At 36.9% G+C, this 12,773-nt stretch overlaps 1 protein-coding gene across 15 annotated transcripts in view; it reads left to right on the forward strand.

Annotated features, from left to right (window-relative positions):
- Positions 1–12,773, forward strand: part of EYA1 (EYA transcriptional coactivator and phosphatase 1) — a 108,187-nt gene that overhangs the window by 37,418 nt on the left and 57,996 nt on the right. For 8 of the 15 annotated variants that reach the window (XM_060775464.2, XM_060775462.2, XM_060775467.2 and 5 more), the window contains 4 exons: positions 924–1,006; positions 1,410–1,596; positions 4,850–4,989; positions 6,352–6,435. In XM_060775464.2, the coding sequence (XP_060631447.2) occupies positions 924–1,006; positions 1,410–1,596; positions 4,850–4,989; positions 6,352–6,435 (494 nt within the window). Of the gene's footprint in view, positions 1–923; positions 1,007–1,409; positions 1,597–4,846; positions 4,990–6,351; positions 6,436–12,773 lie in introns of all 15 variants that reach the window. The other 7 variants (XM_060775460.2, XM_060775463.2, XM_060775459.2 and 4 more) reach the window with 1 other exon arrangement.

The following is a 12,773-nucleotide window of genomic DNA, read 5'->3' on the forward strand; positions in this document are numbered from 1 at the left end:
GGGAAACATTTTAATTTCTAAAACATGGGAAAATTGTAGCAATAATTCTAAAATGTTACATTTTCACAACTTTAAAATGTAAGTCTTACTGATTGGAGGTTTTTGGTTCCTCCCAGGGTTAAGAGGAAAAAGTTAGAGTAGACCCATTGAAACTAATAGGATTTGAAAATAAGAAAGCAAAGAAAAAGAATAAAGGAATTAATAGGATTTGAGTAATTTTACCTGCTGTAGAGTGTATAGGATTAAATCAGTATCTACTCTGCTGTAATTACATTTATTCATGAGCCTATTTTACTCAAAATGTGCAAAGAAGTATTAGTTGGATCACATTCTACTTCTACATTGATTTGAGAAGTGTTCTACATCCAAACGATGCAGTTAGAAATGGTACTGCTTTAGTAATTGATTTGGATTTCTAAAGTACGTAATGGGGAGAGCATATATTCAGTAACATAAACTTTATCTGCACATAGAAAATCTTCAAGCCAGTCTTCTCTTTTTTTACAAAATGTCTTTGAAATAATTCAAACATTTATTATTTATTATGTGAATATCTTACCTGCTGTTTGGAATGGAACAATGCAACATACTTATAACTCAGCTAATCAAGTAGCTTGATTCCTATGATGCCTAAAATAATAAAAGGAAGCCAAGTGATTCTGAATTTGCATTCTGCTTTTAATGCAATCCATTTGGGTAACTTTTTAAGCTTCATATATGATAATCTAGTGCTCCAAAAAAAATAATTTATCACTTCACAGTGTATTTTTTTCCAGTAGTGATGACAAAAGTAGATTAATTACTGCATCAACATATGGAAAATATTTTTGAAAAACTATCATGTTACCATTGATGCATTGTGATGGCATTTTCAAAGACATTATACTAGCCGTTCATATACACATTTTCTTTATTTGTTTTAGGAAGCAGTTTTACAACATCATCTGGAATATATGCGGGAAATAATTCACTTACAAATTCAACCGGATTTAATAGTTCACAACAGGTAAATGCATAAATATATAAAAATTAAATGACAAAGTATAAAATCTAGTATTGAAAAATACATGACAGAATATAAGATTACTTAGAATCTTAGTTATGACTTAGAGATTTGCTTGTGCAATTCACATTTTATTATTTGTTAATTTAATACTGAAATATTTATAGCTCATGCTTTGTCAAGAGCTAGATAAAAGAAAAAACAACAATTTAAAATCACATAATGTTTTTGATATATGCTGTTGTGATCTGTTTTTATCAGATTAATTTCTAACTCCACAGCAGCTCTTCTAGTCCTTGATTGTAGAGATGTTTTCTGCAAATATTTAGAGACACATACTTTTTTTAAAAATCTAGTGGCATATTGATGGAAAGTTAAAAAAGAGATTTCTTTCATATTCTGACAGGAATATCCATCTTACCCCAGTTTTGGCCAAGGTCAATATGCACAGTATTATAACAGTTCACCATATCCATCACATTATATGACAAGCAGCAACACCAGCCCAACAACACCTTCCTCCAATGCAACATACCAGCTACAAGAACCACCATCTGGCATCACAAGTCAAGCAGTTACAGATCCTACAGCGGGTAATTACTAATTTTATTGTTCCTATAGGACATGTTTTTTGTACTTGAAAGGTATTTGTAAAGGAATTCTGAATTTATGGTACTATTTACACAGTATTGAGAGAGGGGGGTTGATGGGGTGGGAGAAGGGATGAAGAGCCATGAGGCTTTTTTTAAAAAAAAATTCCTTATAATTGCCACTTAAAATGATCTATAAATGGCAGGACTAAAAGTAAGAATGCAAATTACAAGATGTACAACAGCATTTATAGTGCTTGCTCTCCTAGCTTAAGCTTTATTTTACATATTAATTGCAAGACTAATATTGCATTCACTTGCTTATTTACCAGAGAGTAAGCCAAGTAGGATATCATTGTAATGCATTAGTTCAACTTAGGTCTTTGTGCTTATCTTCCTGCAAATACTCTCCTTCTGATGCTTTAAAAGAGGATCGGGAATATTGCAAACTTTGAGCATATCCAGGGATGAGAAATGCTGAGAATTTCAGTCCAACATCTAATGAGTTAATGACAAAAAGATATAGGTTCTATTGAGTAATGCTGAATAAGATTCAGATTGCTGAATAAGATTAGATTGCTGAATAAGATTCAGCACTTAGATCCACAAACAAGGAAAATGTGAGCAGGTTTTGGCAGGCTTCATGCTCTCCAAAACGAACACCCTTCCATAAGATTGACTGCAATAATGTTTGGATTCCAACCTCAATCACAACTGTCTAGATCATATTTTCATGAGCACTCAGAGGCAGCCCTAGGTAATTTTCAACGATAAGCAAACAGTATTTTGCCCCCCCCCCCAACAAATCACTGATATATATTTTCTGTTTGTCGTGGTGTTCTGTGTGCCATATTTGGTTCAATTCCATCATTGGTGGAGTTCAGAATGCTCTTTGATTGTAGGGGAACTATACATCCCAGTAACTACAACTCGCATATGTCAAGGTCTATTTTCCCCCAAGAGCGCCTCAAGAGCACCCCTGGGCAAAATCAACCATACTGCAAATGCTTACTTTGTGTAATGGGTTGAGCCACCCCTGTGAGCACTCAACTAGTTCTAGATTAAATTCAATCCCACCTTTTGGCTGTCAGCAGAAGCAGACCCCTCAGCAGCCCACTTCCTTTTACAAGGCTTCTTCTGCCATTAAACTAAATCTAGTTCATTTAAGAAACTTAATCAAGATGCCGGTCGATGATATCTTTGATTTATTTCTTTGAACATGACCCTGTTCTCAACATTCACTCCATCATTATCAACGCCGTCTATGCCATGGTTCCATCCTTTGATGACAGGCTCATCAAGTTTCATCGCATCTGGGTCTCCAAAATCTCAGATTTGTGAAATATCATCAGAAGAGGCTATTTTATAGAATTATGGAAAAATCCACCTACAATTACTCGTTCATCCACACTCAGGATCTTATCACATTAGTGTTCTAAGTGGGGACTCCCATTTTCATATTGTGTGGTTGCCACCTGCAGAATTCTGGGAAATGTAGTTTAGGGAAGCTGAGGACCTCTCTGGCTGAGAATTCCAAAGGCCTTGCCCTAAACTACATTTACCAAAATTCTGCAGGAGGCAACCATACAATAAATAAACAGGACCCCACTTTACAATATGAATGTGATATTTTGATCAGAGAAGTGGTGAACAACTTGTTTCTCAAAGGAGCCATGGAGCCTCCTCCATTTTCACCTGCAACAGGCACTTTTCTCCCATTACTTCATCATGTCCAGAAAGGATGGCAGATTGTGTTCCATCCTAGATCTCAGAGGTGGCAACTTCTGTGTGACATCTATAGGTCTGCTATATTGTCCAAGTGTTCAACAGAACTGGCCACTAGATATCAGGCAAAAACTACACTTGAGATAGTGTTGCTTTACTCCTATATGGCACAACACCCTCTCTTCCCATGGTTAGTAGCTTGCTACTCTCCCATTTGCATGAGTCACAGAGCCTATGAAAAAGAAAAACAGGTTGCTTACCTGTAACTGTGTTTATTTGAGTGATTGTCTGTGAACTCAAAATCCTGCCCATCCTCCTCTCCCCTGCCTGTCCTTAGATCTTTTGCTGCTTTAGCATCCATAAAATTGAAGGTTTAAGCAGGAAACACACTGATATGACACACAGGATGGAATGCTTAAATAATAGTTTCAGGTAAACAACCTGTTTTTTCTCATTCCAGTGCACCATATTTGAAATACAGGCATGCCTCATTGCACAAAGCCTCTGACAAAAAACTCCTTTTCATATCCCATCCCTCCATTTCCTCTTTGTTGTCGATCTAGCTGCACATGCTTTTTTAAAGCAGCACTGACACTGGGGGGATGGTGAAGAAGGGCTGAAGAAGCACTTGCTTTTGGCATCAGATTGCAGCAGTGTATATGCAGTAAGCAATGCAATAAAAACTTCGATTAGTGAAGAGTTGATTTCTACTTTGCCTGATCCTACTGTTGCTATGTGTAACTGGCCACATCAGGCAAAGTAAAGAGCAGCTTCCTCCAGCATGTGTGAACTCTAAAAGAGAGAAAAGGTGAAATAAGATTATTTATATATTTGAAACATTTATATTCCACCCTTCTCACCCTACAGGGGTCTCAGGGTCGAGCATAAGACATCTACGGCAAATATTCAGTGCCGGGACATAAAACCATAAATATACACAAACATTAAAATCATTTATATCCACTTTAAAATCAGTTGCTTAAAATACCATCTCAGGACACCATTCTATTGCCTCATTGCACTGCCACAAAGGCTTGGTCCCACAGCCGGGTATTCACCATCCTTCTGAAGGACAGGAGGGAGGGGGCTGATCTAATATTGCTAGGAAGGGAGTTCCATAGCTGAGGGGGGGGGGGTGTCATCAACTATCCACCCCCACTGGCATGTTCAAAAAGGGAGATTTATAGTCTTTGCCACTAAAATAGAATCATAAGACTGGTGTCTAGTACAAAAAAAGGTTATTTGTTTTAGAAGAAGCCTTCTAGGAGTTTAAAAATGTTTTTGCTGATCTGGTTGTTTTATTTCACAAGTGTGTATTGTTAGTTGTGGATAGCATGTATGCTGAAAGAGTTGACTTGTTCTTGCTTTTTGTGGAGTAGGAATCTATCCTTATACACTCCACGTTATTTCTGCCTCTGGTGCCAAATTATCTTTTTAAAAAGTCATAGCCAGCAACAATCTACCTCATCAACTGTAGCATAACAGTAACAAAATTAAAATAAAACAGCAACAAATCTCTCTTTTGTAGCAGAATACAGCACAATTCACAGTCCAACCACACCTATTAAAGATTCAGAGGCAGACAGGTTGCGTCGCAGCTCAGATGGCAAATCACGTGGCCGAGGCAGAAGGAATAATAATCCTTCACCACCACCTGACTCTGACCTAGAGGTATGTATATGAAACAGCCATTTTGTTTATTTATTTTCTCACCCACTCCAGAAACATTAAAGAAAACTTCAGTTTACAAAGTTTCACAATGATAGAAGTAGATATTAACTCAAGAAAGCCAAAGAAAGAAAAAAAAAGAGGGGGGGGAGCTAAAGTAAAATCATAAAATCCAGGTGTACTCCTGTTTACTCAAACTTTGGCCTTTGTCACGAGGAATTTATTCTATGAAATTCTTCAACTCCAACTGGCTTCTCCCTTTATTAACTGACATCTCTGGCTTCTTTCCCAGGATATCTATGTGGCAATGGTTCCTCTTCTCTGAGAAGGGAATTTCTCTAAACCTTTTGCTTAGAGAAAGCCCCATACAAATAAAAGCTCTTACTCAACATCATTGAGTTCTCTTTTTCACTGACAATTAGGTTAGATCATTCTCTTATACACTAAGATGGGCAAATATATCCAATCATAATTGCTATCAAGCTCTGGCAAGATGAAAGTGTTTATTAACAACTGGGTAGTTATTAGGTATCTGTACTTACCCACAAAATGAAGAATGTGGAAGTGGTGTGGGAGGGTGGAAGAGATCTGCTAAAAGCAAAGAATGCATGTTGTTTCCCCAAAAATACCAGAGGATCAAGCTTACATCCACCTCCACTGCCATGTTGTGAAGAGGAGAATAACATATATACATGCCACCAGGAAATATCCCTGTGGGATATTATGTGGGAAGATAATATCTTGGTTAAGGGGTAATGAGTAGAACTTGCTGTCTCTCAATCAATTCATTAGCTGGCACTATATCCTAACTGTTTATTTAAGGTCCTATTATTCATTGTTTATTGTTCCTTCCATGAAAATGAACCCTCCCCCCCCCAAAAAAAATAATACTAGGACCTTTCCTTAAGAGTGGGGCATGGTGTGATTCAGTGTCTCTACTCTGCTAAATGGAAGTTCACAGTTGAGAAAGAAAATGTACTTTTTTGTATCCTGTCCTTTTCCTTTTTAAAACTTTCTATAGGTTCCTACTTGCCACTGTATAATATATATGAGTACCCCTGTAATAGAAGTAACATCAGAGAAATAATATGTCTAGTCTACACTCCTATATGTGTCTCTGAGTAAATTTCATTGAGCTCAATGAGATTTACTTACAAGTAAGCCCTAATAGGAGTGTTCTCTTCATTTTGTGATGCTGTGTTAATTGTTATGCATGTACATAGAATGCATGACTTCTTCCAAAATTGTAAGGAAATATTGTTTTAGTATAGTCCAGTGTTCAAACCTGTGTCATCACCCATATATCTAGTAATCAAGTTATCACTTTCATGGAGTGATTGGATTGATTTTATTATTCTTTTACAGAGGGTTTTCATTTGGGATTTGGATGAGACAATCATCGTTTTCCACTCATTGCTTACAGGATCCTATGCTAACAGATACGGAAGAGTAAGTACCATAATAGTAAATATCAGATAATTGTATGTTTATGCTGAATACATCTATAGAGTGCAGTTTATTGTAGCATTGAATGTAAGAGATTTCTACCAATGCTGATCAAAATGGTTTCTGTTACTTATAGCACAATAAGAAACAGCCAATTATAGATTATTCTTTGTAGATTCTAAAGTTCTTTGAACTGATCTTTGGAAACTTATGCTTGTTTATTCAGAATTAAGTCCTGGTGTTTCTGTGGTATTTAGGAATTGCAGCCCATTCCTAATAAAGTCCTATAAAGCTTTCTTTATGCTTTTGATTTTCTGTACAAGACATCACAGACACTGCAATACATGTTACATCTCTTCCTGCTGCATTTGCACCGATGTATAGTGTTAATTTCTTCGATATAGTCCAGAACATCTTACATTATCTGGTATATTGGAAGCTCCCCTTTCGCTGAACTTGACTGTCTCACCTCTCAGTGATCTAAACTTCATCCCTTTGATAATTACCACACTTTCCAGCATTCCCTTACTGTTACACTCTTGAAATTTTGATGGATTCAGAGTAGAAAGAAAACTGTTTCCACTCCACATCATTAATAATTCATTACTGAACAAATAAATATATGTACTGTCTCTTATAATAAGACCTAGGAGTGGACACTTTCCCCACTACTGCCTTCTAAAGCTTCTTATTAAGTGTTACATGTTCATAGTCATTTAGTATCAGTTGTCTTGGGAATGGCCTTTCATTTAAAATATATCAGGAACACACAAGGAAAGATGAACAAAATTATGAAAAAGTTATTACAGTAGAACTTCAAAAGCAACTGCTTACAATGTACATCTTGGGAGGGGAAAATATTCAGTTGCAAAAAGGGATGGCATGAGATTGTCTCTAGCATTAGAAAATACATTAGACAGTCTATAAGCAATTGAATAAATAACTTGTGATACACATGTGGCAAAATTATTATGTTATGAAATGAATAGATTTTGTACATGGTGATAGTGTGATAGGCAAATATAATGTGATAAAGCACTGGTTTCTGTGCCTTTAATATTTGCTAGTGTAATCTCAGTAGAATGATTTTTTTTCAAATGGTAAAGAAATGTGAAATATGTTAATAAGGCTTTTCAGTGTTTGGAAGAGCTGACTTGATTTTTGTATTCCCAAATAACAGAGATACTTTAGCCTTTTCAAGGCCGTCTGTGTCATAGATATATTTCAAACAGTACTGTCGTAGTAATGAATAAATGTTGGCTTGCTCTATTATAGTTTAGTCTGTCCACTCTGTAATAGTTCTTAGGGTGCTGATATTAAGAAAAGCAACAATGTCTTTAACTTGCTCTTACTGGTCAAAAATCTACTAAAGTTAGTAAAACACAATACAGGAAAAAGGCTTGTATCCAAGGATTTGTCTCTCTCTCATTGCAAACTGCTGCTGTGAATTGGGGTGTTATCCAGAGAAAATATGGCGTTAGGCACAGAAGGAAGTGATGAAGCCCAAGTGGACCCTGTTCACACAACATTGGATTTGGCCCAAGACTATAATAATAATAACTTTATTTTTATACCCCGTCTCCATCTCCCCGAAGGGACTCAGGGCGGCTTACACATGGGACAAAATGTCCACAGAACATCAAAACAAAACAATCCATTAAAACAAAAGACCACAATTAAAATAAAACATATCAAAGCATAACAATAAAATAAACCACAATTGAATAAAACACAAGGGTAGTAAAAATTAGTGTTAAAACTCACTCAAATAATGTACAACAAAAAGCAATAACCAGAATACTAAGATGGGCATGATCAGGGTACAAAGAGTACCGGACCTGGGATAGTGCTAAACAACGTAGTATAGGGCTGGGGGATTGAAAGAAGTGCAGAGAACAGAGTACTATTTGGCGAGCTAGGGGCTGGGCATTTATTAGTAAGGACTCATTCTCAAATGCTTGTTGGAACATCCAATTTTTCAGATCCTTATGGAAAGAGGATAGTGAAGGGGCTTGCTTACTCTCCCTGGGAAGAGTGTTCCAAAGTTGGGGGGCCATCACCAAGAAGGCCCTCTCCATCGTCCCCACCAGCCGTGGCTGTAACAATGACATCTAGACTACTATTGGTATCATAAACTCTAGCCAAGAGATGCCCGTGAATTTTACACAGTTAGATCTCTTACACCTGGCAGGATGGACATAGATATGCTCAAGCACAGCAACATTTTCTAAATGTTAGGAGTGCTGGGAAAAAGCAGTTCCCTGGAATATCAATGCTACCTTGAATAAAGATGTCTGGATCCCATGAAACAAATGACTAACAGCTGTGTAGATATTGTGCTAAAAAAGGAAAGTGTAGAAGTTGTACATGTTCTTTGAATCATACAGAGATTTTTTTTCTCCACATTTGTGGCTATGATTTCACCACATACAGTGTTAGCAGCTGGTGTATATTACAAGATGTCAACCAACATGACTGATTCTTTCATATGTTATTTTTGCAAAACATGAAACGGGTAGAGGAGAGTAGGTTTATAAAACCATGGTTTGGGGCCACATAAGGGGCTTTCTGTCTAAATTAGGGCTGGGGTTGTTCAACCATAACTCCCAGCATGCTTCACAATTGGTTGTGCTGGCTACTGGAAGGTGCAGTCCAGCCACAGCTGAAGGACCACACAATTTTTACCCTATGTTACATGAATGAGCACTTGGGGGACCTTGCACTGTATAGTGTTCCTTTCTTGGCCCCTTTCTGTCATCAAAAATTTGTTTTCAGACTTGTCATGATGGGCAAAAGAAAAATATGTTTTCACCATTTAGATGCAATAACAAAACATAGATTTTCTTAAATCAGAGAAGAAATTAGAGGAACGCCACAGTGAATGGCAGCAGTGGAGGTGGAATGAGTACTTAACCCAAAGCTCTTTTGTTCTGCCAAACTATGTGTCAGTATTGTTTTTGAATGCCCTAGTGACACCTGAAATTTTGCAATGCTGGGCTGAAAGGTTTTTCCCCCCCTTAGAGGTAAAAGTCCACCTGATTTAATTCTGTGAGATTTTTCTGTGTGTCTTAATATGGACTGTAAAGAGGAAAAGAAGAACAAAAAGCCTCTTTCACAGAATTCTTCAATTGTGGCTTTCCAGCTTAACTGGAAAATAAGCCAAGACTTGCCCAGTAAGTGAACTTTCCTGTTTTTCAACTACCTCTTCCTTGCAGAACAAAGGGGGCGAGCATTTCAAAATGACAAGCTGATTGGGTTTTTTTGTGTGTCTCCTGGCATCCATGCTCAAGACAAGGATATGTGGTTTAAGTACACTAGTAATTCTCCTTGTAATTTAACATTCATCTGAGATTTGCAGTTCATTTATGATATCTTCTTAGGCATTCATGCTGAACTGAAACTCTTAAAAATATACAGTGAATGGTACTTTCCTTAACTTTTCATATCCCAGCACAATGCTTTTGGTAGCAAAACACTGCTTTGATTATTGTATTTATTTACCTTCAACCTATCTTCATTAGACTTCTGGATCTGAAACATAATAAATTCACTAACCATCATATCCTGTAGAATGTTTGGGTCAATTTGGTTTGACTTAGGATAAAGGGATTCTAAAACTGCAATGTGAATTTACAATTGTAGAAGTTCAGTAACATGAGATGTGAAATTTATTATTTATTTATTTACCCTATTTATACCCCACCTTTCTCTACCCATACAATTCCACATACACTATACAAAACATATACAATTCCAGTAACATTCAAATTCCAATTAAATTACAGTTAATACATATTAGGCATTTAAAACATTTAAAAACATTGTATTAAATATAAATCATGCCATTCATAATCATAGTCCAAAAACATTCCGTAGTCATTGAACATATTCCAAATCTGTTATTGCACTGCACTATTCTCTGAAAGCCTGATTCCGGAGCCAAGTTTTTTACTTTCCCTCTGAAGGCTAAGAGGGAGGGAGCTGATCTAATATTGCTGGGGAGGGAGTTCCATAGACACAGGGCCACCACTGAGAAGGCCCTGTCCCTGCCAACCACACATGTGATGGAGGCTGGAAGAAGAGCAGGGCCTCGCCAGATGATCTTAATCTCTGAGGTGGTTCATGGGGTAGGTGTGTTAAAAGGCACTTCATATAAGGGAACTTGCTTTGATATATATTACAGTGCAAAATAATTAATGGTGGAAAACTGAGAATATAATAATGGTATTTGACTTCTTAGATAAAAATGAGATACACTAGTTAAGGTCAGTGTAAGTATCCTCAGTTAATGAAGTAGGTGTGTTCTTTGGAATTTCTTCTTTAATAGAACATTTAACCAGAGGCAGAAATTACTTGGACATAATGGAATTAGATCCCTCCACCACAAAAAAGAAGAGCAGTTCAGCATGGTGCTAAATAAATCAATAAATATTGTTGAAACAAATCCTGAAGAGAGATCTGTAAATTTTAGATGTCCAGATCTTGTTGAATTGCATCTATCCTTAATCTAAACTGTGGAGCCAATGGTGAAGGTTTATGGAAATTTCAGGCTAATAACCTCTAGAAGACGACTTCTACCCTAAAAGAAAAGAAAAGATGGTGAATTAAAATAATATGAATGAGATAAAAGAATGATAATGATTCTGGAAAACTAGAGCCAATGGATTCACAATGACAGGTATAGATATTATATTTAAACATCATGACCTCTTTCTGACTCTAAGAGCTGTTTGGAATAGTTTGTCATGAAGAATGGTGGACATTCCTTCTTTGGAGGTATTTAAACAAAAGTTGCAAGGACATCTTTCAGGAGTGTTTTAGCTGTCTATTTCTGTTTGATAGGCAGTCGGACTAGATGACCCTTGTAGTCCCTTCGTACATTGTGATTCTATAATCAGCCTTGTAAGCAGCCTTTTAATACAACACTTCAAGTGGTTTCTAGAATGCTTACCTGATTGGTTGTTGCATTCCACATGTGTACGTGGTTAGTTTTTCCAAAACGGTATCTAGGCATATTTCCTTTTGCTAGCATCTACTTTTTATGATTTCCATTTTGGTGAATCCATGTTTTTTTAACATATTCATGTGAGAATTATACCTCTTTTCTCCTTTTCTCTGTTTTGCTGTTCATGTATGTTCAGTAAAGGTTTTTGGATTTACCGTGTCTGTTGTAAGTAGGCACACATAGCTACAGGGTAACTGGCTGAAATAGAATTCCCTTCTTTCCCAGCTCAAGCTTTATTGTATTTTGTAATGCTGAAAGACTGTGTTTCTACAGCCCACCTTCATCCTTCTCCTCAATGCTTATGCTGCTGAAATTCTTCTAGCCAGACTGAGGATAAGGAGGAAAAGTGGAGCTGGGGGGCATAAAAAGATTTTATAACTAGGAGCCTATTTGTCAGGTATGTCAATAGAATAGTTTTATTGTCATTGTATTATTGCACAATGAAATTAAATGCCTTTCCCATTACACATCACAAAACAATACACTCATTCCTCCACACCCCAACCACCACTGCACATCCCCCAATGCCACGTCAATGTGAAACCATGGAGTTTAAACTAACCACAGCTCTAGGATAAAAGCTATCTCTCAGTGTATTTGTCCTTGTCTTTGTCACCTTGTACCATCTGCCAGATGATAATAATTCAAAAAAGTAATGCTTGGTGAGATGGATCCCCAAGAATGCTCTGGGGTTTCTTAAGGCTGCAGGATTTATACAGTTCTTCCAAAGAGGGTAGAGAGCAACCAATGATTTTTTGTGCAATAGTAGTGACCCTTTGGCACCTTCCTATCTGCCACTATGCAGTTGCCAAAACACCCACAGATGCTGTAGGTTAGAAAGTCAACAGCAGCTTTTCATTCAGTTGTTGTTTCTTTAGAAGTCTCAGGTAGAACAATCTCTGCTGGGCCCTCTTAAACCATATGGGTGCCCCAGGTCAGATCCTCCAGACATATATCTGTGGCTGTGCATTTCTGTTTCTGAGACGTACTTGAAATTATCCACCATCAGCTGTAAAACTGTACTATAGAGCACTCTCATTTGTTGTATATTAGGCATCTGGCTGAACAAAAAGAATGTGTAGTCCAGGACAGTACAAGTGTGTTAAGTGGAAGCTAACTCTGTGAGTTTGGTGCAATTTAAGCTCAGGAAAGTGTACAGAATATTGTAGCCTAATTTGTTGTTTGTTTTTTTTATTATGCTACTTCTCGCATTTAACTTCTAAAGTTGATAAGAATAGATAAATAGAAAAGAATACAAACATACATAGATAGACATCGGCTAAAGTGCTGCAAAAAGAAATCTCAGGATGAATTAGACAAGAAATAAGCTGCAGCC

Source organism: Anolis sagrei, chromosome 4 (genome assembly GCF_037176765.1).
Source record: "Anolis sagrei isolate rAnoSag1 chromosome 4, rAnoSag1.mat, whole genome shotgun sequence".
Taxonomy (NCBI): Eukaryota; Metazoa; Chordata; class Lepidosauria; order Squamata; family Dactyloidae; genus Anolis; species Anolis sagrei.